The 25,956-nt window shown below is 43.8% G+C and overlaps 1 protein-coding gene across 1 annotated transcript in view; it reads left to right on the forward strand.

Moving 5' to 3' along the window:
• The window catches only part of LOC309396342 (killer cell lectin-like receptor subfamily B member 1B allele C), a 55,677-nt gene extending 30,179 nt beyond the window's left edge, over positions 1-25,498 (forward strand). The window contains exons 2-7 of the mRNA XM_081961400.1: positions 2,499-2,597; positions 13,783-13,881; positions 14,718-14,885; positions 22,997-23,151; positions 23,736-23,842; positions 24,783-25,498. Of these exons, the coding sequence (XP_081817526.1) occupies positions 2,507-2,597; positions 13,783-13,881; positions 14,718-14,885; positions 22,997-23,151; positions 23,736-23,842; positions 24,783-24,894 (732 nt within the window). The 5' untranslated portion in view covers positions 2,499-2,506 and the 3' untranslated portion in view covers positions 24,895-25,498. The remainder of the gene's footprint in view (positions 1-2,498; positions 2,598-13,782; positions 13,882-14,717; positions 14,886-22,996; positions 23,152-23,735; positions 23,843-24,782) is intronic.
• Positions 25,499-25,956: the final 458 nt, after the last annotated feature.

The raw sequence follows: 25,956 nt of genomic DNA on the forward strand, positions 1-25,956 counted from the left end.
CTGCTCTGAAGAAATTACAATTTGAGAAAACATACTGGGAAGGACATTCATTTAATAAGAGACTGCATGGTATGGAGAAAGAAATTGTGATCACCCTATAGAGAAAGAGATAGTGGTCAGGCTCATGAGAATAATATGTTTTCTACTTGCAAAATCGCTTTCAAGCCTGCCTTTTTTTCTGACCAGAGTTAGTAGCTATCGTATCTTGTGATGCACAGGAAATAAGAACTGCTGTTGCAAACTGTGTGGTTTAAACCAATGCAGCAAATGATGTCTGGTGTATTTCAGCAAATGAGAACTTTTTAGAATCTCCCCATGACTGTAAAAAGTAAAGAAAGATCTGAAAAACAGCTGCTATATTCTGGTCAATGCAGGGCTGGTTTCCTAAATGCAATTCAGGCTTTGCCAGATGTAATATAACGTGGTTACGCAGCCCTAACACATCCTTTTTGTTTGATGTTCTGTTACATTAGGACTGCAATTCTCAAAATGTCCAATTAACAGAGTGTTTGTGCAAGTGTTTTATTTTGTTGATCTAAGCCAGGGGTGTCCAAACTTGGGAACTTTAAGACTTGTGGACTTCAACTCCCAGAATTCCCCAGCCAGCATGGCTGGCTGGGGAATTCTGGGAGTTGAAGTCCACAAGTCTTAAAGTTCCCAAGTTTGGACACCCCTGATCTAAACCATCATCCAACTGTAGAGTTGGTATCCCAGGGCCTTTCAGAGGCTGTTGAATCTCAACTCCCAGCATTCCATGCCTTTGGCCATGCTGTGGCAATTTGTGGGAAGTGCTTGGACATTGATTTGAAAGTTTCTTCTCCAGATTTATTACAGCCGAGGGCCTCCAAATATACTTCATTTTTGCTTTTCCAGTTTATCTCTATTCTACTTGTAAGAATAAAAGGCCATGAAAGTTTTTTTTCTCACAATGTCCTTTTTCTTAAAACATAGAGAATTTGACAATAAACCAACATTGAAATAAGAAGCAAATTCACATTCAAGGCCAGTGATAGCTTAGATAGTGTGTTAGACCTCAGGAAAATAGAGACTTCCATAAGGGACAACAGGACAGAGCCAGGAAAATAACTTTATCGGAAAACTGAAAATGTGTGATTCTGGGAAAATTGAACTCAATATGACCTTTTCCTCTTCCAAAATCCCCTGTTGTCAAAGTTTCCACTGCCTTCTTCACTCTTCCAATCCTTGTGTTCAGCTGCACTATAAATATTTTCCTCATGCCAACTTTGAAGGAGAGATTTGTATACACAGCTCTTGTTGGTTAAGATTGTGCAGCAAATGTAAACATGGAGAATAACTAAAATAATAATGTTGATCAAAAGAGAAGGTTTCAGCAATCTCCACTTGTCAAGGACTGCTTCTCAAGGACTTCCTAAATGGGTCTTAGAAATGCACATCTGGTTTTAGTTGTGAAGAACATGGTGAGACTACAAAATGGAAGTTGCATAAGATGTTGCAATACTTTCTCTAGGGGGTGAGGATGGATGAGATTGTCAGTATTCCAAATATGATCCAAAATTAAATAAGAGTCCAAGGCAGAACTTTTCTCAAACTTCCAATTTTTTAAGAGAGACATGTTGGCACATCTGTGAAAAACCCGAATCTGAAAGCTTCCTGGGTTTTCCACCCAGTTGCAAGTTCATGTTCTTGCCCCCCCTCCCCCAAGTCCATCACATGGTCCAATCTTCCACTGCCACGCTGGCATTTCCACCCATCTAGTTCCAGTCAGATACAGAGGTGCGGAGACAAAGAATGACCTTGGGCCTCTAGAAAGGAATGTTTTATTTTGACCACAACACATTCTGCTCCTTACTATTCCCCCCCCCCCAATTACCCCACTAATGAAACAGCATAGTAAAATAAGAGAGAGTGTGGCAGGCCAAAGATCCTAAAAGGAATATGACTGCAGGCTTGACAGAGATAGCATTATCATTTGAAGGGGGGATTCCAGAAAGAGACAAATAATAGCCACTCATACTTAATAGGCACATCACACTGGGTGGATGAAAAGAGGGAGGGTGAAAATGAGAAAAGAAGAGAGTAGATGAAACGGCATGTCCTGGATTGCAGCATGGTTGCCATCCTGGGCTACTGTAGTTTCTTTTGGGTGGGTGGGTGCAGAGGAGTCCCACCTGTTGAATCTCCTGGCCTGTTACTGGTGAACACAAACATAGAAAAAAAAGTGGGGGAGAATTTTTAATCTTAGTTTCCTTTGTAAATTGCAACAGTGACATTTGGCTTCATTTGCACTGTCGTCTCGAAACCACCTAGAGAAGAACACATTTTATAATAGTTGTATTCTCTCAAGAGATTTTCCTCCTTTCAGCGTAGGAGCACATAACCACAGCTGTACATGGGCAGTGAAAATATACTTAACACTTAGGAGAAGTGATAAGTAGTGTAGATCAACAACACTTCCGTTACACATATGCAGGCGTATTAAGAACACCTCACTTATACCTAGCCCGTCTATTTTGCAGGGTTGACCATGGATACCGGTCTGGTCTACGCAGATATCAAATGTTCTGAAGATTCTTCATCCAGAAGAAGTTCACATTTCACTGCCGCTCAACAGGCAGGTAAGTTCATTTATTTCAGGACAGCCTCTCAGACTGGGAAAGGCAACATACTTTCTGAAAGGTCTTCCATTTCAGTTTTTTTTAACATACAGATTATAAGTAGAAGCCCATACTGCCACTAAGGAGGAGGGATAAGATAAGGGGTGCAGATAAGGGGTGCAGATAAGGACCCATATTTAAGTTGTCACTTGGCTGCAAAGCTCATTTGTTGACTTTGAGCCAGTCACAATATCCCCCAGGTCAATTTCTCCCCAAAGATTGTTGCTGCGCAGATAACAGAGTTATCTGCTATATATAGAATAGAATAATAGAGTTGGAAGGGACCTTGGAGGTCTTCTAGTCCAACCCCCTGCCTAGGCAGGGAACCCTATACCATCTCAGACAAATGGTTATCCAACATCTTCTTGGAAACTTCCAGTGTTGGAGCATTCACTACTTCTGGAGGCAAGCTGTTCCACTGATTAATTGTTCTGTTAGAAAATTTCTCCTCAGTTCTAAGTTGCTTCTCTCCTTGATTAGTTTCCACCCATTGCTTCTTGTTCTAGCCTCAGGTGCCTTGGAGAATAGCTTGACTCCCTCTTCTTTGTGGCAACCCCTGAGATATTGGAACACTGCTATCATGTCTCCCCTAGTCCTTCTTTCTATTGAACTAGACATTCGTAGTTCCTGCAACCGTTCTTCATATGTTTTAGTCTCCAGTCCCCTAATCATCTTTGTTGCTCTTCTCTACACTCTTTCTAGAGTTTTTACATCGTGGTGATCAAAACTGAATTCAGTATTCCAAGTGTGGCCTTACCAAGGCATTATATGTGTGTATTTAGCTTGGAGAAAAACCATGAGATATAATGCAATATTGATTGTAACAACAGAAAGCAAGTACAGTGTCTGAAACTTTGTACATAAGAATGGCTCTGGTTTGTTGCATCTTCTCATAGAGAAAACAGATGGAAGTTCTTTGCATTGAATGTCCTTTGCCCCCAAGTAATTGTACAAAAGTCAATAATCGCTTAGGGGCTCTTGAGGAACTCAATGTCACAGAGCATTGCAGACTTTGGTGCTTTCCAAAAACTGTGGTTGCATTGTTCTGCCATGTATGAAACATGAAGGATCACTGGCAATGTGGATTTCTAAAAATCTTGTAGGAATGCAACGGGAACTAGGTATCAAGTACAATTTGAAGGGAGTTCTGTGATTGTTAGCTTTGTGCTAAGAGATGGGCCCATTTTATTTTCCTGTGGTTTTACAGATACACTTCTGTTCTTCACCCACCCACGCCCACCTCAAACATGAACTTTGATCGAGCGGCAGTTCAGTAGGCATCTTCCTCTCTGTCTTCTGAGGCAGATAAAGAGCCTTTCTTGTTCTTTTTCTTTAATCTCTATCGTTCAACAATTGGTTCTCTGCTGCTTTCATTACAATTGTTTCACCTTTGCTTATTGTGCTTATTTATGTCTATGGAGATTTTCAGTCATCCAGATCACGGTTTGTCCCAAAGGTGCTTTTTTTCAAGAGGCAACTGGACTTTTTGGTTTATTTTTTTTCTTTGAAGACGTTTCGCTTCTCATCCAAAAAGCTTCTTCAGCTCTGACTGGATGGTGAGCAATGGAAGGATTTATACTCTTTACCTTGGAACAGTTCCAAGAAGGCTCCACAACTATTTGCACCACTCAGGGGGCCCTGAGGACACAGATAAACCCTCAGGTGGCCTTAACGACCCTCTGAAAGGATGCAAATGACCAGCTGTCTGCAAGGAGTATAAATCCTTCCATTCCCTCACCATCCAGTCAGCATTGAAGAAACTTCTTAGATGAGAAACGAAACATCTTCAAAGAAAAAACCAGAAAGTCCAGTTGCCTCTTGAAAAAGCACCTTTGGGACATGTGCTTATTTAGTTATTAAATTTATATACTGACCATTGTACTCTTGAGCAATTCTTGTACATTTATTATGATAAGGTTAAGTGATTTGAGAGTCACTTATCTCCCATAGTTTCCACTTCTCCAGTAAGATGATGCAGAGTGAGTGTTCTTTAGCTTCCTTTGATTAAACAGCATCAGGGTTCTGGGAAGTAAATCATGTCACCCATAGCATCTGTCTTCTAGAACAGAGGTCTCAAACAGGCAGCCAGTGGGCCGGCTGTGTCACATGCAGGCCACATCTACCCCAGCTGTGCAAAAGGGGGGGAAAAGTTGCAATACGTCATGTGACACGGTGAGTTTGACACCCATGTTCTAGAACATCATCATCCAAGAGATTGATATGCAGTGGTGGGATTCAGTCAGTTCGCACCACTTTGGGAGAACCGGTTGTTAACTTTTGGAGCAGTTTGGCAAACTGGTTGTTGGAAGAAATAATTAGGGCAGAGAACCGGTTGTTAAATTACTTGAATCCCACCACTGCTGATATGGCTCCTACCTTGATAACACCCTAGAAACCCCTGAAAGTCTGGCTGTTCTTCCGATAGCAATAGTACTTATATGCACTCCATCGTGCTTTACAGCACTCTGGATGGTTTCCACACTGTGTGCACAATTATTAGGAAAGTTGTATTTTGGAGTATTAATTTTATTATTGAACAAAAATGCAGTGTTCTTGGTCAATGCAAAATATTAATAAATATCAAACCTGAATATTTAAGAAAGTGAAAGTGAGGTTTTGGCTTTGTTAGGAGAATATATGTGCGCAATTATTGGGCAGCTATTAGTGTGCAGAAGTATTATGCAACTAAATGAAAAAACAAAAATTTGCCCATCTCACTCATTTATTTGCATCGGTTAAAGTGAGAATAATAAACAAACAACTCAAAATGTACAAATAAACATTTCTCACTCATTTATTTGCATCAGTTAAAGTGAGAATAATAAACAAACAACTCAAAATGTACAAATAAACATTTCTCACTCATTTATTTGCATCGGTTAAAGTGAGAATAATAAACAAACAACTCAAAAGGTACAAATAAACATTTCTGACATTTAAAAAAAAACCAGTCATCAATATAGTTAACCCTTCTAAAGTAAAATAAAATATGAATTAAAATATAAGAATGAAGATGTGGCATAAAAGGGACAGGTAGAAGCTTGCTTAAAGGGACAAGAAAATGTAATTAGCCTCTAACCACAAGATGTTCTAGCCAACGTCGCTGTGTCAAAAGTCCAAACCACAAGATTCAAATAAAGTTTGTTAATGACACGCAGTCCATACCTGTAACAAAAGGAGAAGTAAGACCCCCATCTACTTATAAGGCTTTTTCCCCAAAATAACCAATAAGAAATGAGTTAAGTATTTCCATGTTGCGCTGCTTTTGAGAATGCATAAGAATGCATGCTTCAATAATGAAGGTTGTTCAGAATTTGCAATGTTAGCCATGTGCTAGATTTCTGAACCTGGCCGCCAAATAAACTCTTCCTGTATCCTGAGAAGTCTAAAGCCTGTCATTTTCTGCAACAATTCTGGTGACCGTGAGCAGGACTTAGAGTGATATTTCACTGAGGACAGAACGGACTGACTGGTGCCCCATCGAGGCCGTCTCGCCTATCTTCAGGCGCCGATGGAGACCTTTCTCTGAGAAAGGGATAACGACCTCTCTTGGGCATCCAGAGGACACCACCGATCCAAGAATCTGACCAGGATCAGGACAAGTTAATAAAAATTATGCCAGCTGAGAAAGAAGATGCCTCCAGGCAAGTATCAAAAGAATTGTAGACACACTCGATTAGGAGTGGAAGAGGGAGCCCGATCACCCCCCTGAGCTCAGGATAGCATCCCTTCCAAATGGAACCGGCGTATCCTAATGAGGCTCTAGGTCTGTGTGGGTGGTTAAGTCACCTCAGTTCCTGAAGGCGACCATGATACTCTGGCACCCCAGGTCGGTGACAGTGTGTTAAAAATAGAACACGGGAGGGGGGAAGCATTCCTCGAACGCCTCTCCAGTCCATGTTGAAAAACTTCAAGAGAGCTTTTAGTGGAGATTATGGCGATCCCAAACCCAACCCTGGGGAGCAAAAAAGATTCTGTGAGAATGAATGGCCAACCTTTAATGTAGGATGGAAACCTGAAGGCACTTTTAATCCAGACATCATTTCAAAGGTACATCAGATCATAACCGATGCTAAAACTGGTCACCCAGATCAATATCAGTATATTGACCAGTGGCAGATAGCAGTGCAACAAAATCCTGACTGGTTCTGTAAATGTAAAAAGGAAGCCGTAAAGGTTTGTGTGGCCCAAATAAAAGGAAATGGCAAAAGCAAGGTCAAAATGAATCATCCTGAGAAAAAGCCTCTCCTCCAAACTGCGCCCAATGAAGAAGAAGCCCCCCCTCCATTTGCCCCTCTTTATCACCCAAGGCAACCTTCAAATACCGGTGGTGGAATTAACCAAGGGGCAGTTGGACAAAGTGACCAGGGAGAAAGGCAAAAATTGGAAAGTCCGTCTAGTGGACCCCCTTCTCCTATGACCCAACGAAATTCCCCCGTTGCCACCTGAACCAGAAGTCAGCTTCTAGCTCCGCTGCGCCAAATGGATCAAAGGGTTATAGATGGAGAGGGACAAGTAGAGATCCGGCCTTTGTTTCAATACATCCCATTTACCACTACAGACCTGTTGAATTGGAAACAACATTACGGACCACTGTCCGCTAAGCCTCAGGAAGTCATTGACTTGTTTAGGGTCATTATCTGAACCTATAATCCAACATGGCAGGATTTGGGGCAATTAATGACTACTCTCCTTAATGGAGAAGAAAGAGAAAGGTTGAGTAGTGCCATTGGAAAAATCTTGAAACCCGCAGATGGAGGAAGCCTTCAAGCACCGCTAAATTTACGTTTTCCACGGCAAGATCCACAGTGGGACCCCTATAGAGATATGGCCTCCCTCCGGGATTATCAGGCACTAATACTTCAAGGCTTAGAACAAGCTGCAAAACCTCCAGTAAACATGTCCAAACCCTCTCTCGTGATCCGACCCGCCCCGAGTCCCTACGGGGAGAGGGGGCGGTCTATAAATTAAATAAACTATAAACTATAAACTATCCAAAAATCAGATGGAAGTCCCGAAGCCTTTTCCCAAAGGCTGGTTGATGCATATAAAACCTATACCCCAATCCACCCCCTGGATCCCAAAAATGCCCGTATGCTAGCGATGGCTTTCATATCCCAGAATGCCCTGGACATTAAACAAAAGCTCCAGAGGCAAGAAGGAGCCTTAGGGATGAATATAAGCCAATTAATGGAAATCGTTCCCAAAGTCTTTGTGAACAGAGAAAAAGTAGAAGAGAAAAAGAAAGAAGATAGAATGCAACACAAATCCAAACTGCTGGCAGTTGCATTGTCAAATAAATCCCAGATCCAGAGCAGAGGTCGATGTAATTGGTGTAAGGAAGAAGGCCACTGGATGTTAGAGTGTCCCAAAAGGCTAGAAGCTGGGATAAGGGGGCAGGGAAGAGGACAGAATAAAAGAATGGAACTTGGTCGATTGAATCGTAAGGTCAAAATTTACGATCCCCCAGGAGGGAGTAGTGGAAGATGGCTGTAGCCCCGTGGACTCCCGGGCAGAGGCTGAAGACTGCTCCAAAGTGAGGCAGAAGCTATAAACTTGGCCGTGATAGACGAAAGGTCTGAAGATTAAAGGGTTTAGTCCAGCCCCCCCTGAACCCTTGGTCTGAATGAAGATAGGGGGTAATAATATAACCTTTTTGGTAGACACAGGGGCGTCTAGATCAGTAATTACAAAACCCTTGGCTCCCATTTCCAATAATGTACTAAACATCCAAGGGGTTGATGGTCGGATAAACAGCCGCCCTGTGTTGAAGCCTTTAAAATGTTCCCTGAATGGAAGAGATATAGAACATCAGTTCCTATACATGCCTGAATGCCCAGTTCCGCTGTTGGGTCGTGATATCCTATGCAAAATGGGAGCTAGACTATCCTTTGAGGAAGACAAAATAGTCCTAACAATGAGGCACCCCCCAGATGAGATATGGCGAGTGATGGTAATTCAAGATGACCAGATCCCCGACACCTGGCAGGAATTTAAAGTACCTCAACTGTGGGTAGAAGATAACCCCCCAGGCCATGCATCTCATCATGCACCTATAATTATACAAGTGAAGCCTCTAGCTGTGCCTGTCCGCCTCAGACAGAAAAGTTATCCCCGCTCCGTTACGCAGGCAATTCAGGACCACATTGTCAAATATTTGGAAGCTGGCATTCTGAGAGCAATACAGTCTCTAGCCTTTTGAGACACTCTAACATCCAGTGGCCTTCTTCCTTACACCAATTACATCGACCTCTGCTCTGGATCTGGGATTTATGTGACAATGCAACTGCTAGCAGTTCGGCTTTGTATTGCATTCTATCGTCTTTCTTTTTCTCTTCTACTTTTTCTCTGTTCACAAAGACTTTGGGAGCGATTTCCATTAATTGGCTTATATTCATCCCTAAGGCTCCTTCTTGCCTCTGGAGCTTTCATTTAATGTCCAGGGCACTCTGGGATATGAAAACCATGGAATACCCGAATTTTACCATACCAAAACCTGATGGCACTCTGAGGCCCGTACAGGATTTAAGGATTGTAAACATCACCATGGTAACCGTTCATGCCATTGTCCCCAATCCCTATACTCTTTTGAGTCTGATTCCAGCCTCAGATACTTGGTTTTCAGTGGTAGATTTAAAAGACACCTTCTTCACGATCTCAATACACAGGGACAGCCAAAAACTGTTTGCGTTTGAATGGGAGGATCCCGTAACATAAGAGGCAGTACGCTTGGACTAGACTTCCCCAAGGATTTAAAAATTCACCCACCCTTTTTGGTGAAGCCAGGGCCTCAGACCTAGAAAATTTCCAGCCTTGCGAAGACGGAGATGTGCTACTCCAATACGTAGGTGATATCTTAGTGATAGGACAGACGAAGGAGACTTGTTGGAAAAATACCAACCAATTACTCCATCTGTTAATGGACAAGGGATATCGTGCCTCAAGAAAAAAGGCACAGTTAGTAAAAACCCAAGTCAAATACTTGGTATACTCCATAAGTCAGGGACAAAGAGCAATAGGCCATGAGTGAAAGGAGGCTTTGTGCCGCATTGCGGAAACCACGACCAGGAAAGAGTTGCGAGGATTCTTAGGTGCAGCAGGATATTGCAGAATTTGGATTCCAAATTTCACTCTTTTGGCCAAACCTTTGTATATTTCCACGAAGGGGGGAGAAAAGGAACCCTGGGGGCTGGAACAAAAATGGGCATTTGAAACCCTAAAAACAGAATTAGCTCAAGCTATGGTAATGGGGCTTCCCAACTTAGAAAAACCTTTTAATCTCTTTGTGGATTCAAAAGGCAACAATGCTCTGGGAGTCCTGACGCAGGAAAAGGGAAGTTGGCAGAAACCTGTGGCTTATCTATCTAAACCATGGGTTGTCAACCTGGTCCCTACCACCCACTAGTGGGCGTTTTGGGATTCCAGGTGGGCGGTGGGGATTTCGGAGGTTGAAACCTCCTTTTGAACTAACGCGTGCAAGAATGCATACGTTAGGGATTTCAGAGGTTAAAACCTCCTTTTGTGCGAGTGGGCAGGAGAGCGCAAGCGCGTGCACAAGCAAACACGTGGGAAGAGGAAGGGGAGGAGTAGAAACTGATAGCAGGGACAGGCAGAAGCGGAGCAGAGCAGTTGCAAAATAGGAGAAAGAAACGGCAGGAGAGAATTGTTGTTGGCTAATAATAATAAGTGGGCTAACTAGCTCAGCCTTACTTTTGTGCATAGCCCTAAGGAAGATAAAAAAAGGAGATAAAAAGGAAAAACACCGAAAGGGGAGACCTTCATTTGTTCCTTACGAAAATCGAACCAGATATCAAATATTTAGTCTCGCAGCATCAGCCTCAAAGATCTCATTAATCACTAGTAAAGCTAATTTCAAGTTACTTTATTGTTTTCTAATTAAACTTTATAAAGTTAAAAACATTATAAACATGCATAAAGTAGAAATAAAAAGATAAATGTATGTACATTTCTTTTTTTAAAAAACACCCTCCCTTCTAAAAAATATTCCGCACTTGCGCAAAAACTGGTGGGCGGTAAGGAAATTTTTCCATCAAGAAAGATCCATTAGTGGGCGGTAGGTAGAAAAAGGTTGACTACCACTGATCTAAACAACTGGACTGTGTTGCAAAAGGCTGGCCACATTGCCTAAAAAGTTTAGCCGCCACAGCTCTCCTAATGGAAGAAGCTAATAAATTAACTTTTGGACAGCCTACCACTATCTACACCAGCCATGCAATTCAAGGAATTTTAGAAACAAAGGGACATTTATGGTTAACCCTAGAATTTACAAATATCAGGCACTCCTGACTCAAAATCCACAGGTGACCTTGAAGCAAACAAATGCCCTAAACCCTGCCACCCTTTTGCCAATACCGGGACCCAAATAAATCTGAACCTGGCTGCCAAATAAACTCTTCCTTTCTCCTGAGAAGTCTAAAGCCTGTCATTTTCTGCAACACTTCTTTTCAATAACAGTCATAAGTCTTCCATTCATGGAGTCTGTCAGTTTCTTGATCTGTTGACGATTAACTTTTTGTGCAGCAGCAGCCACAGTCTCCCAGACACTGTTCAGAGAGGTGTACTGTTTTCCTTCACCATAAATCTCCCATTTAATAAGGACCCACAAGTTCTTAATAGAGTTTAGGTGAGGTGAGGTGAGGAAGAGGGCCATGTCATTATTCTTTCATCTTTAAGGCCTTTATTGGCTAGCCACGCATTGCGGTGGAGCATTGCCCTGCATAAAAATCATGGTCTTCTTGAAAGACTTGTTCCTGTATCCTGCTTGAAGAAAGTGTCTTCTAAAAACTGGCAGTAGATTTGGAAGTTGATTTTGGGTCCATCTTCAACCCGAAAAGTGTTGTGGCCTGGCAGCAGATTCAGACAATGAGGAGGTTGGGGAGGAACATGGGCCAGTCCTAGAGTCTGGGGAAGGCTCTGACGAGTGCTCTGCATCAGAGGCAGAGAGGGGGCCAAGGTTGTCTGACAGTTGTCAGGTGCCTTCAGAGTCGGACATCAGTGGGGCAGAAGAACAGCTGGAGACTGTTCCCAGTGTGTGCATGCACATAGCTGCCAGGAGAAGGAAACAGCTAAGAAACAAGGGTCGACTCAGGAGTAAAGCCACAGGTGGATGGTAAATGGCCCCTACCATAGGAAATAAAGAGGAGCAAAAGGGGAGGGGAGTTTGCAGGAGGGAATTAGTTCAATTCATAAGAGTGAAGATCTGTTCCTGACATCTTGCCAAGTAATTGCTGCTACAGTGTGGTGTTTGGAAGATAACGGCCTGGCAGTTCTCAAGTCTTATTAAGGTCTGTAGTTGTGAAATCTCTTGAAAGACAGTTGGCCGGGACTTTGCTGGAGAGGCATTCACTTTAAACTACCGCATTTTTCGGAGTATAAGACGCACCTTTTTTCCTCAAAAAAGAGGCTAAAAATCTGGGTGTGTCTTATACACCGAATGCAGCATTTTTTGCCTCCCAAAGCCCCGCCCCTTCACCAAAATGGCCCTTTTGGGGGGGCCCCCAGCCCCCAGCAGCACTCTATAAGCCTCCATAAGGCTATGCATGTATTTCTTTTGACAAAAAACGGGCCCATTTTCGTGAAAAATGGGCTGTTTTTTACTCGTTTTTGCCCCCTCCCAGGAGCACTCTGCAAGCCCCCACCCCCCAAGGCTATTCATGCCTTTTTGGGGGGAAATGGGCCCATTTTCATGAAAAACGGGCCATTTTTGGGAGGTTTCCAGAGTGCAAAAACTGTTTTTCCTTTTTTTCCCTACCTACACACACACACTCTCCCTCTCCCTACCTACCTACTGTATTTCTCTCTTTCTCTCTTTCTCTCTTTCTCTCTTTCTCTCTTTCTCTCTTTCTCTCTTTCTCTCTTTCTCTCTTTCTCTCTTTCTCTCTTTCTCTCTCTTTCCCTCTCCTTCTACCTACCTATCTACCTACCTACACTCTCTCTCTCCCTACCTACCTACCTACTGTATTTCTCTCTATCTCTATTTCTCTCTCTCTATCCCTCTTCCTACCTGCCTACACTCTCTCTCCTTACCTACCTACAGTATTTCTCTCTCTCTATTTCTCTCTCTCTATCTATCCCTTTTCCTACCTGCCTACACTCTCTCTCCCTGCCTACCTACTACATTTCTCTCTCTTTATTTCTCTCTCTCTCTCTATCCCTTTATCTACCATCCAGCTGCTCCGTCAAGAGTCACTCTCATCTCATCAGTCCATAAAACCTTTGAAAAAATTGTCTACAGATATTTCTCAGCCCAATCTTGTTGTTTCAACTTATGTGTCTTTCCGGTAGGGAAATTAAGTGAATACCACCCCTATTCACAGCCATACATTGCAATTGGGAAATATAAGCCAAGTTTTTAACACAGATTGGGTGAAAAAGAGACAAAGCAGTAACAAAGAAGGCATGCCTCAGGGAGTGGGGAGGGGGGGGGACCACAACATATTGAAATCTATTAAAACCTCCTACAATAATTATTTTTAAATGTGAGTGGCAAAATGAGAGGGAGGACACTTGTAACATTCAGAAAGGGAATTTGGAATAAGGAAGTGAAAGTTTATTTGACAAAGGGTTGGAATATCACATGTGTGCAACGGAAGGTCAAGGAGAACATGCTGAGCTGAGAGATTCAATAGCTTTCCTTTCTAATATGACTCTGTTATTAGTAGAAGTGTCGGGCGATCTGCAAAATACGTAATATAAAAGCTCCTATCTACTTATGTTAGAGCAGTGATGGCGAACCTATGGCACGCGTGCCACAGGTGGCACGCGTGCCACAGGTGGCACGCGGAGCCATTTGTCAGGGCACGCAAGGTGCTGCCCTGTCAGCTGGCCAGCGCGGATGCGCGCGCTGGCCAGCTGAGTCCACCCTTTTTTAAAACCATTTTTGGCCCTCCCCAGGCTCCAGAGGCTTTATAGGAGCCTGGGGAGGGCGAAAAAAGCATGTAAAAATGGGGGGGTTGCGCCTATAGTGCGCGCATGTGCACTGGGGGGCTCGCGCATTGCATGATGGGTGCGGCACGCCCGCACACGACCCCCCTGCGCTCCCCCCACTTGTGGCACGCGAGCCAAAAAAGGTTCGCCATCGCTGTGTTAGAGCAACCCGCCAAATGTTTTTGTTTGAATTTTGCAGATCACAGAATATGTCCTCCTTGGCATTGGACTGTTCTCTGGCTTTCCTGTACTGGGAATGTTCTCTTGATGGCGGCTGTGATAGTGATGGGGGTTTATGGTAAGTATTGTAGGAGGAGAGAGCGTGACGAAGCTCCATAAGTAAGAATCAAATGTACTGAGCAGAAACCCAAAGATTCAAGGATTAAAAGGATCCCTTCTCATAGAAGCATCCAGAGCGGGATGGAGCCCATTAAATAACTTGCGTGAGATGCTGTCGCCGGGGCGGGGGTAAATTTATTATTTTAATTTATTATATGATTCTTCCTTTATTCGTTTTATTGTTTTTAATATGAGGTTTTATATTTTGTAAGCTGCCTTGTGTCACCATCAGAGGTGGAATTCAGCAGGATCTGACCAGTTCTGGAGAACCAGTGGGGGAAATTTTGAGTAGTTCGGAGAACCAATAAATGCCACCTCTGACTGGCCCCGCTCCGATCTATTCTCTGCCTCCTGAGTCCCCGCTCATCGGGAGGGAATGGAGATTTTGCAGTAACCGTCCCCTGGAGTGGGGAGAGAATGGAGATTTTACAGTATCCTTCCCCTGTCATGCCCACCAAGCCATGCCACGCCCATCAAGCCACGCCCACAGAACCAGTAGTAAAAAATTTTGAATCCCACCACTGATTGCCATGTGTGAATAGGCAGCAATATTAATTCTATAAATGAAAGAATGAATGAATGAATAAAAATAGGACAGTCAAGGCAGGATATCAATAAAACAATAAAGCTTGTGAGAGGCTATCAAAAAGTGCTAAATGGAGTCTTAGTACGGGTTGAATATTATTATGCATCCCTGGTAGAATCCAGAGGGGACTCTCTCTATCCAGAATACAATATCTGTGATATTGTACACTTTTAATTATGTAACTATAATTCTGGCTTAATGTTTTATAGGCCTGGGGTGCAGTTCCTCAGCAGTGACAAACAGAAACTCTCAAAACTCCCAGGAAATTTCAAATGCACATCAACGCAAACAAGATGAAAACAAAACAAATAGAGAATTAGAAAAACTCAGGACTTGTCTAAGGCAACATTTGTGTGAGGCTACAAATACATCTACCGGTAACTCTTTCTATTTTTAACTGAAATGTTCCTGTGACCCTGGTTACTATTTCTCAGAATGTTTTATCTTCAAATATGTCTGTCATCTCTTATTGTTAACTGATCGTTTATTTGCATTTCTAGATTGCTTATCAACCTCAAGGAGGCATCATCGTCCTACTTTTGTTTCCACCTCGACCCCCACCCACCCCAAAACACTAATAGCTTTCGGCCATGGCCTGCTGAACTACACTCTATCTACTCGGATAGAGTAGGATTTTTATTTATTGTATTTATTTAGTTTGTCACTCACGTAAAAGATATCAGGAATAGGAATAAACATGAATAAGAAGACAGGAAATGGGGACAAATCAATGGGGACAGTAGGACAGGGATGATAAGCACGTTGGTGCACTTATGCACGCCCCCTATACGGACCTCTTAGGAATGGGGTGAGGTCCATGGTTGACAGTTTAAGGTTAAAGGTATGGGTTTTGAGGATGCTAACAACAGAGCCAGGTATTGCATTCCAGGCATTGATCACTCTGTTGCTGAAGTTGCACTTTCTGCAATCGAGTTTGTATCTATTGTGTGCTCGTCTATTATTGCGGTATATAATATTGTGTATTTGTGCGGATCCACTAACATTTAGGCAGTGATAAACTGCTTAACCTTGAGGGAGTCACCAAACACAGAAAGACAAACAGAGGGAAGGAGAGAAATCTCATAGCTATGTTGATGCAGTTCAGAGTCCAGGATTCTGAAGATGAAATGGAGGAAATCAATAGGCCTTAATCTGCCTTTCTAGTCCTGCAGAGTATTTGCAGGGGTGAAGGATCCTTATGCCTGCAGGCACACTAAGCCATGGACTTCAGACCCCTTCCTTGGACCTAGTGAAGCTGACTACCAGAGGTGGGTTCCTACCGGTTCGCACCGGTTCGGTATAGCCGGTTCGTCAAATCTACCGATTACGGTTAGAAGAGGTTCCACTAGTGGACCCGGAAGTACCGTATTTATTTGAGTATAATGCGCAAAATTTTGTACCAAAAAAAGGAATCAAAGTGTGGGTGCACGTTATAAACGAGGGCTGGGGTAAATCGTAAATTTCCGGACTGCAGCCTCGATCCCGGCCTCAGGCGGCACCGTGCCGTGCTCAATAGTCGCAACTCAGCTGCCTGCCGCCTTTCCCCTCCTTTGTCTCCCAGATATTGCCGCCGCTGCTGCCGCCGTTCACAGGACCCGCGAAGAGGGTGAGAGGCGGGTCCTGTGAACGGCGGCAGCAGCAGCGGCAATAGTCGCAACTCGGCGGCAGGCCGCCCCAGCTGGGAGACAAAGGAGGGGAAAGGCGGCAGGCAGCTGAGTTGCGACTATTGCCGCCGCTGCTGCCGCCGTGCACAGGACCCGCCTCTCACCCTCTTCCTCCAGTTGGCAGGAGGAAGAGGGTGAGAGGCGGGTCCTGTGAACGGGTCCTATTTCCCTTAAATGTGAACCAATTGGGGCAATTGCAACAGAATTTCTACTTATAGCATAAATGCACGCAGATATTTTACTGGGAGTAGCAGGTACAGTGATTCTTAGAACTTATGGTAAAAGATAATTTCCCCCCATTATACTGATGTCATATTTTCTCTTCTCCATGTGCCTCTGCTTCACTACATTGTCAGTGGGATTTTTTCCTTAATAACCTATTTCCTTAATAACCCATCTTCCTTCTAAGCTTTAAAAAGCTAGACATTTTCCAAATTTCTATTCTATACATGTATTCAATCAAAAATATTTCTTTTTGCATATGCAACAAAATTTGGTGTGAAACAAAATTTTATACCGATTTTTAATCGAAAATTAGGGGGTGCGCATTATACACGTGTGCGCGTTATACTCGAATAAATACGGGTAAGTTCCGGAACGCCTGCCCCAGCCCTGTCGCTCGCTCACTCACCCCCGCCAGTCCGGAAGCCGCTCCATTGCTCGCTCCCCCCACCCGTCCACACTATCCTAGCCCCACCCACCTCTCACAGATTGGTACCTCACCAATCGCCTCGCCCGCCTCTAAGAACCCTATCTAAATCCACTTACCTTTTTTTCTGCTTGGCTTTCTATTGCTGCCTGCTGACTCCAAGGAGGTAAGTAAGCTGCAACTAAGCGTGGGGCGGGGGGAGCTACTGCGCCCCTGCACTATTAACAAGTCCAGTGACCTTTTGTGGCCTTGCAAGGATCCCAGGCTCACTTATAGCGCAGGGCCGCAGGGCCACCAGAAAACATGGGCACGGGGGTGGGGAAGGCGGTGGGAGCTTACGTGGGGCGGCCAGCATCTTTGACAAGTTCGGGGACCTCGCAAGGCCTTTGCAAGGTCCCCGGACTTGCCTAAGATGCCTGGCCGCCAGAAAGCATGGGCGTGGGGGTGGGGACGGTGGTGGGAGCTTACACAGCACGGCCGGCATCTTTGGGGACCTTGCAAGGCCTCAGCATTTTTTGCATCGGGGCGTGCTGCAAGAGAGAGGGAGTGAAGACCTTTTCCGGATTGCTGGTGGTGGAGGTTCGGGCCCGTGCTCAGCATAGCAAGTCCAGGGAAGCCGGCTGGAAAAGGTCTTCATTCACTCCCTCTTGCAGCACGCACTGATGTGAAAAATGCCGAGATCGGCACACTTGGGGCTGCTGCTGCGATGTCCAGGGATGCTAAACCAAGCCGTGTGCCTCTCCTGGCCACTTTTGCGGCTTCCTGGAGCGCCAAGAACCTTCGTGCTCTTCTCCATGCTCTCCTCAGCTCCTTGCGACTGCAATAGATGTCCAGAAGTGGTGGGGACTGGGAACCCAAGCCCCCATTTGCCCCAAAAGGCGATTCTGGACATCTATTGCAGTTGTGAGGAGCCGAGGAGAGCACGGATAAGAGCGTGAAGGTTAGGGTTACTGGGCAACGTGTGTGTATGTGTGTGGGAGGCTGGAGCAGTTCTGCTCTGAATGGAGGGAGAGGAAAAAAGTTGGGATTCTCCCTGCTGCAGAGAGAAGCCGAACTCCCTCCCCCCATTCACAGAAGAGCTGCTGCTCCCTTTATGCCCCCAGCCCCCTCCCTCCCGGGGGTCGAAGCGCCTGAAAGGGACAGGCAGGCTGCCACAGCTCCACTGAGAAGACATTTCTGAGAAGAGAAACTTCTCCAGTCTGGCTGCACCCGAGCTGGTGGAGCACCCGCAACTGCCCATCCATTGCCAGGGAGACAGCCAGTGCAGGTGAGCCGCGTGGTTGCTCCGATCGCACGGGCGCTCCACCAGCTCGGGTGCAGCCGGACCCAAGAAGTTTCTCTTCTCAGAAATGTCTTCTCAGTAAAGCTGTGGCAGCCTGCTTGTCCCTTTCAGGAATTTCAACCCCCAGGGGGAGCATAAAGGGAGCCACAGCTCCTCTGTGAATGGAGGGAGAGGAAAAAATTTGGGATTCTCCCTGCTGCAGCCTTTAAATGGCAGAGAGAAGCCAAACTTCCCCCCACCATTCATAGAGGAGTTGCTGCTCCCTTTATGTGGATGCAATGTGATATTTTGCAAGGACTGGAAAATCTCTCATGCAGTCTCTGAACAAGAAAAATGTATTTGAATGTTAATGGGGAAACAGGTGGGCTAATTATAATCTTAAACTATTTTTGGCTTACTATACAGATAATTTAGTGCAAAGCCGTGCACAACTGTATTAGATTTCTGTGGTTTTATCTTCCTTGGTTGGTTTTGGGGAGAGCTATGGAAAGCTAAAACAAATGCTGTGTAACAAGGAAGCTTAAAACATTCCTTTTGATTCATTGGAGAATTAAAACCAAACTTTATTTCAAAGGAGAGAAGTTTCATATCATGCAACTTTCATCAAAACTGTTTCACATGCCCTTAAATTGGGGTGGGGGGGGAGAGAATAGTGAACATCTAGGAAGTAGGGTAGTAGTGGCAAATACCTTAGAATAATATTGTGATGCAACTATTATAAATTGTTCAGCAATAATTTAACTAAAAGAATTGTGCATACTATATATAAATTGTTACTTCTTAGCAGGAAGTCCAATATTTTTTTTCTTTGGATTTTCCCATTTGGCTGAGTTTTTCAGTACTCTGACATACTATTCTTTTTTTATTGGGGATATATTTATTGGGTTTCAGTCTCTCATCAGTTAAGAAGACAAGAACTGCAAAGCAGATGGTTGTGTGCAAATATCATAAGTATTTTTGGAATGTATGTGTGATGCTACCATTGTGAATTTCTTGTTAAGAACACTTATCAAGTTTTAATATTATGACTGTCTAACTTATTTAGAGGGCGAGTGCTTGCTTATTGCAGTAAAGTACAAATGCCATAAGCAAAATACCTGTTTACTCAGAGGTATATTCCTGCTTAAATTGCTTGATAGCAGTGTGCAGAAACTTTAAATTGTATAGCTCACAGCAGTACAGAAACCTTACATAGCAGTGACTACTCCTGGCTGTTTCTGCTTCCAAGTGATGCTTTTGAAATCTATTGGAACATATTAGGGATTTCTGCACTGAGAAGCAGAAGGATGGACTCTCGCCTTTATGATGGGCTTTTGAGACACTGGAAAGCAGTGGGAACTTTTGCTACTTCTAAGTACTTCCAAATCCAATAAGAAATTGATTACCTTTCCTTGAGCCTCTTTATGCAGGGACAGGTACTGAAAAATCCTTCAAAGAAATGGAAACAGTGTGTGTGTGTGTGTGTGTGTGTGTGTTTGGAGGGGGGTTGTTTCTGTTCTGTAGGATTGGAATATAATTTATTGGCCCTGGATTTTGAGGGTGGAGGGAAGTTGCAGAAGCTGAAATGTGGTTGGGACAGACTGAGGAGTCCTATGTTTTTTCTCTTTTACATTTTCAGAGATTATATACAGTATAAAGAGTTAACAGTTGCACTAATTGTACTTTATGTTTGTGTATGTCACCGTGAAAGACCGAAATTGGTGAATGTCGACATTCACCGGTGAATGTTGGTGAATGTCGACATTCACCGGTGAATGTCGACACATACCAATTTCGGTCTTTCACGGTGACATATATAACGAGTCAGCGTAACGCTTTACTTTTGCTTTTCAATTCGCGGCGTTCTAACCGCGGCGTTCTAACCGCGCAGGATCGCAGGTTTTTTAAAAAAAGAACTCCACGAATAGAAGATGCTTAAAAGGAAGCGAGGAGCCGAGGTATTAGGGTAAGGGTATTAGGGTAAGAGTGTCGAGAGGATAAGGACATACACCAAGCGACTATGTGAATGTAGACATTCACCGGTGAATGTCGACATTCACCAGATTTCGGACTTTCATTCACCGGTGAATGTCGACATTCACCAGATTTCGGACTTTCACAGTAACATGTACACAAAACAAAGAATAGGTAGTTCAGCACATGACTGCCAAGCCACTCCCACTCAGTCACATGGCTTGCAAGCCACTCTCACCCAGTCACATGGCCAGCAAGCCACTCCCACCTGGTCATATGGCCAGCAAGCTACTCCCATCCAGTCACATGGCCAACAAGCCACTCCAACCCAGTCACATGGCCAGCAAAGCCACTCCCACAAAGCAAGCCACTCCCACTCAGTCACATGGCTTGCAAGCCACTCTCACCCAGTCACATGGCCAGCAAGCCATTCCCACCCAGTCACATGGCCGGCAAAGCCACTCCCACAAAGCAAGCCACTCCCACTCAGTCACATGGCTTGCAAGCCACTCTCACCCAGTCACATGGCTTGCAAGCCACTCTCACCCAGTCACATGGCCAGCAAGCCACTCCCACCCGGTCACATGGCCAGCAAGCTACTCCCATCCAGTCACATGGCCAACAAGCTACTCCAACCCAGTCACATGGCCGGCAAAGCCACTCCCACAAAGCAAGTGACTCCCACTCAGTCACATGGCTTGCAAGCCACTCTCACCCAGTCACATGGCCAGCAAGCCACTCCCACCCAGTCACATGGCTGGCAAAGCCACTCCCACAAAGCAAGCCACACCTATAGAAGATGTTCTAAAAAAAATTGAAACCCACCACTGGTGACTACCCATAGCGACTTGGTGGTCTACTTCAACCACCTCACATTGGAAATAATCCCAGTGATTTCAGACTTGAAATGCAAAGCCTATGCTCAGAAGTGGAAGGAAATAGGAATTCCCATAATTGGGAGAAATGGATTATGAAATTAATGGAGCTGGAGAAGATGACAAAATTGACTACTTCAATTAAAGTTAACAATTTGACTGCTTTTCTGGAAACCCTTTTTGGCTTTTTACTTGATAAAGAGAAAATTGAAGTTTTGACTTTGGGATCTGATAAATAGATATGTTTTGGTTATATAAATCTTGTATAATGTTGTCTAATTTTAAAGGATATTTTATTTTAGATTTTTATTGTAGAAATATCTAGTAACAATATGTTTTGGTATTGATAATATCAAGCATTTATGAGCTTATGTTTAATTCAAATGAAGATTACATTACATATTGTTGCTGTTATTAATTGCTTGTTGTGCATATCTTTATACTTTTATATTTGTATTTTTTTTTTGTTAAACTAAAATAAAAGTGCATTTTATTATATGTCTATACTGAAGAGAGATGGAACTAATCTTTTTTAATGTTATTTTTGGTGTGTATTTTTTCTTATGTCACTTTGAAACTTTCTCTCCTGTTCTCCTCTCCCACTTTTCCTCTTTGTTGTAATTTTATATATTTTACTCTTTTTATTTTATAAATTTAATAAAGTTCTTTTTTTTAAAAAAAAAGGAAATGCTAACCTATGCAAAATCACTATGAAAAATTGAATGAATAACCGTAACCCAGTAAAAATTATCTAATTTTTAAATGGGATCCTCTCCTTACCTTTCAAAGTAACTTTAAAAAGCTTGACATATACCGGCAGAGTTGATTACAAATGTTAGATTGGGTAATGGATAGGCACACACAGGCTTAACGGTAACAACAGCTCTTTATTAACAACAAGTGAGAACAATCCAGCGACGGTTGAGTCTGACAGCAGCCCTTTTATAGGGAGCTGTCAGACCCTTCGACCAATAGGATTAAACCTCTGTTCCCGCCGGAACAGAGGACCTTGGTGGAAACCACTGCAGTTAGTACAAGTATCAAACACCCCTCCCCTCTTAGATGGAACAATCCTACTGGTAACGTAGTCACACAGGTAGGCGGGCTTTTGGGTAGCTCTGCCTGACCTGCGCAGTTCAGTTGGAGGGGTTTCCTTGGACAGGTCGGATGGACCTGTTTGCTCTGCAGCTCTGCTTGGTGGAAACTCCTGGAACCTTTCACAGATCGCAGCTGGAGCTTCTGGAGCCAGTTCGCTCGGAGCTCGCTGCGGGCCTGCAACAAAACCAGATAGGTTTCCCGGTAACTCGGGCTTGAGCTGACCGTGGAAGGAGTGAGCGTTTGTTCCATTTGGGTAGGGTTTTGGCTAACTCATGCAGGAGTTACCTCTAGTTGTCTAAGAGTGGAGTTGGATAGGCGGCCATGGAGTTGGCCAATATGCCTTCTCCAATTCCTACCATCCTCGAGCTCTAGGAGGTAAGAGCGAGGGCCGGTGATGCCTATCACTGTGCAGGAATCCACAGAGTTCCCCCGGCGTAGTTGTGGGCATATACCGAGTCCCCTACGCTAAAAGTCCGAATCTTGCTTGTGGAGTTTGGGGGCGATGAGGCAGAATAATTGGGGTGTAGTCGGTCTAAGTGGGACCTTAGCCGGTGACTCATGAGAAGCTCAGAGGGGCTTCTCCCAGTGGTGACACTGGGTGTGATGTAATGAATTAGCAGGTAATGGTCAACCCGTGTTTGCCAATCTCCCGGGCCCATCCTAGAGAGGGCCTCTTTTACAGATCTCACCATTCTCTCCACCTGACCATTGGAGGCCGGATGGAATGGCACGACCAGGGCATGCCTGATTCCCTGAGCTGCTAGGAAGGTCTCAAATTGCATGGCCGTGAATTGGGGCCCGTTGTCAGAGACCAAGACGTCAGGCAGGCCGTGCGTGGAGAAAAGTCTCCGTAGCACCTTGATCCCGCTGGAACAGAGGACCTTGGTGGAAACCACGGCAGTTAGTACAAGTATCTAACAACAAACCTGCTTTTTTAAAAAAATAAAATATTTGTTTTCCTTCCTAGAGAATGGATCCTGCAGTGTGTGCCCTGTAACATGGCTTCCGTATGAGGACAAATGCTACTGGTTTTCTACTTCAATCAAGTCCTGGGACCAAAGCAACAAGGACTGTTTGGCAAAAAGATCTCAGCTATTAGTGATTTCTAGTATAGGAGAGCAGGTAAAAGAATTTGTTACAGGTGAAGAATAATCCATAACTGTCTTACATTTTCCATTTTAATTTTAAACAGAAAGATTTCAGGGAATGGGTTAGCATTTCCCATCAGGCTTCAGGTGCACATTTCCTAAAACGGTCTGCGCATACACACAAAGTTAGAAAAGGAAAAGAAAATTACATTTTTGCGATGAAGATTGTTCTACGCATCCACAGACCGAAAATCAAGATGGTGGCGCCTATGATAGCACCGGTTCAGGGGTGTGACAGGCCAAGTTATTACCTACTTGGCCAAACAGGTCAGAACCGGTAGGAACCCACTTCTGCTTCACTCATAGTTGTTTCTATTGATCTTACTTTAAGGCTTATTTGTAACCTTGTCAATCCTTTTCTATCTGAAGGATAAACAGATGGGGCAAAATTCACCTGCCAAGTTTCCCCACAGCATCAGAGGCATAATTGGCAGGAAGTTGGAGATCTGCTTGGGCAGCTAATTAAATTTGGGGAAATCTAACACAAACTCAGTAATAGGGCGTAGTTAGGGATTCCAACAGTCATCCTTGTAATGAAGATGAAATGATATTTTACAGGAATTCATCAAAGACGTAACAAAGAGCCTTACATGGATTGGGCTCAAATTCAAATTGCCACAGAAGAAGTGGATGTGGGTCAACGGCTCACCATTAAACCATACACTGTGCGTATTAATATCTTTCTAGTACCAAAGAAACCTTCTGTAATATAGTGTTTTTTGCAGCATAAAGTAAAAGAGCGAGAAAGAAGTCGAGATAATATAGATATCTAGAGTCTCTATGGAATCTAAAAGCATCTTAAAATGATTATGGGGTCGGCTTTCACTTCATCAGGAAGGCACCACTTCACAAATGAAGGCAAATATTCATGTCCCAGGATAATGTTGCAGGATCCAATCTGGGTGGGTTACCAGGACCAGAGGTTTAGGCTTTGGAGCTTTCAGATGGATGCTGGAGCCAACCCTAAGCCAACTTCTCTCTACTGGAATGTATGCTTTGGGCTATTCTGTGTGTGGTTTTTATGTGGTGCCTTCCTATTGGTTGATTGGTTTGCTGATGGCCAGCAATTGGCTATTGTTTCCTTGTGCTGCCAAGTCCTCGACTCATAAGTACTCCTAAGAACTTGGCAGCATAAGGAAACAACAACCAATCCCTGACCATCAACATACTAGTCCTGCCTTAGGCATGAAAGCCGGCTAGGTGACCTTGGGCTACTCCCTCTCTCTCAACCCAATTCACCTCACAGGGTTGTTGCTGTGGGGAAAATACGAAGTTGAAGGAGTATTGTATATGTTCGCTGCCTCGCATTACCTGTAAAGTAATAAAGACAGGATAAAATTCTAGTGATAATATTTTGCTTCCCATAGCTTATTGCAGTTCTACAACAAAGAAGTCTTGGATTTACTAACTGTAGCATATCACCTTCGTTAATTATTACCATTTTGCATGTGTTTGTGTGCCTTTATGTCTGTTTGTGTATGTGCATATGTATGTGCTGGGGGTGGGGGGAGGCTGTAAAAGGCAGGTATCTCTGTTGATGGAACAGATGGCTCTTGTTTTAGCATTTTTTCTAAACTGAAAGTACTTTTCTCTTTCCCTTCATAGATCCCAACCCTTAACGGCTGACTGTGGTATTATAGGAAAGAAGGGAATTGCCTCTGATATCTGCAGTGCAGACCTTAACTGGATTTGTCAGAAACCATCTATATTCATCTGAGGATCTCCATACAGAATTAAAAACAACCCCCCGCCCCACCGCCTGTAAATGTTGGCTGCCTCTTTCAGCAATGGCTGTTCCATCCCAGAGCAAAGGAGTGTTACCTGAGGAAACAACTGCTAAATCCTCACACCAGCCTGTTGTGGGTGAGAAAAAGAGCATAAAGGGAAGTGACTTCTAAATGCCGATGGTTTTGTGGCGTCCACAGCAAATATTTCAGCCCTTAAAAAGCCTGTCTGCACTCCTATTATATTACTTTAAAATAGAGTTCAATAAATGAAATAGGATAAGTTCTACTTGCGTTTTTAAATATAGCAAGTCAAATGAAAAAGAAACCTGGGGTTATATTTCGTGATGTTGTAGTTGTTTCTACTGCATCTATTTTTATGCCTCCCAATGCACAACATCTTCGGTTTCAGATGTATAATTTCCGTCTTTCTTATTCTTCCCCCGTTAATTTCTGAGACGGTAAAGGCTTCTCGGTGGACAGGCCTATTCATTCAAGCTGAGCAACACTGGACTCTAAACTCCCCATCATTTCTCCCCATTGGCTGTCCATGAAAACTAGAATTCTCAATTATTGTCCCCCACCCCTTTAATAAAAAAAATTATCATAATACAGGTAATCCTGGAGTTGCATTCATTTAACAAATGTTTTGTTGGAAGAAATGTCCTTCTGGGTTCAGTTCCAAGTGGGGAAAAAGACACTGGAAACATGGAGGCTGCTTGGAAAGATGGTTTAATGGTGGACAGGATCGCATGGCTTGAGCTCCTGAACAAAAAAGGGGGATCACATGCTTCTAGATGTTGGATGAAGAAGAAAAAAGATAGAGATGCTGAAAGTCCCTGGTTTTATGCCCTCTCTGGCCTTTGATCTTGAGCTTGTATTCTGATTGGTTGTCAGACTCCCATGGGGCCATGCAGGGGCAGCTCTCTAGGCTGCGTTTTGAGTCCAGGTTTGGTTGAGCATTTGCTTCTTCCCAGGTGCCCTATGATGAGATGGGCAAAGGGCTAACACTATCATACCTTAATCCCATCATCCTGAAGCTGAAGGGGGAGAGC

The sequence above is a fragment of the Natrix helvetica genome (genome assembly GCF_964273705.1).
Source record: "Natrix helvetica genome assembly, chromosome: 1".
In the NCBI taxonomy this organism is placed as follows: Eukaryota; Metazoa; Chordata; class Lepidosauria; order Squamata; family Natricidae; genus Natrix; species Natrix helvetica.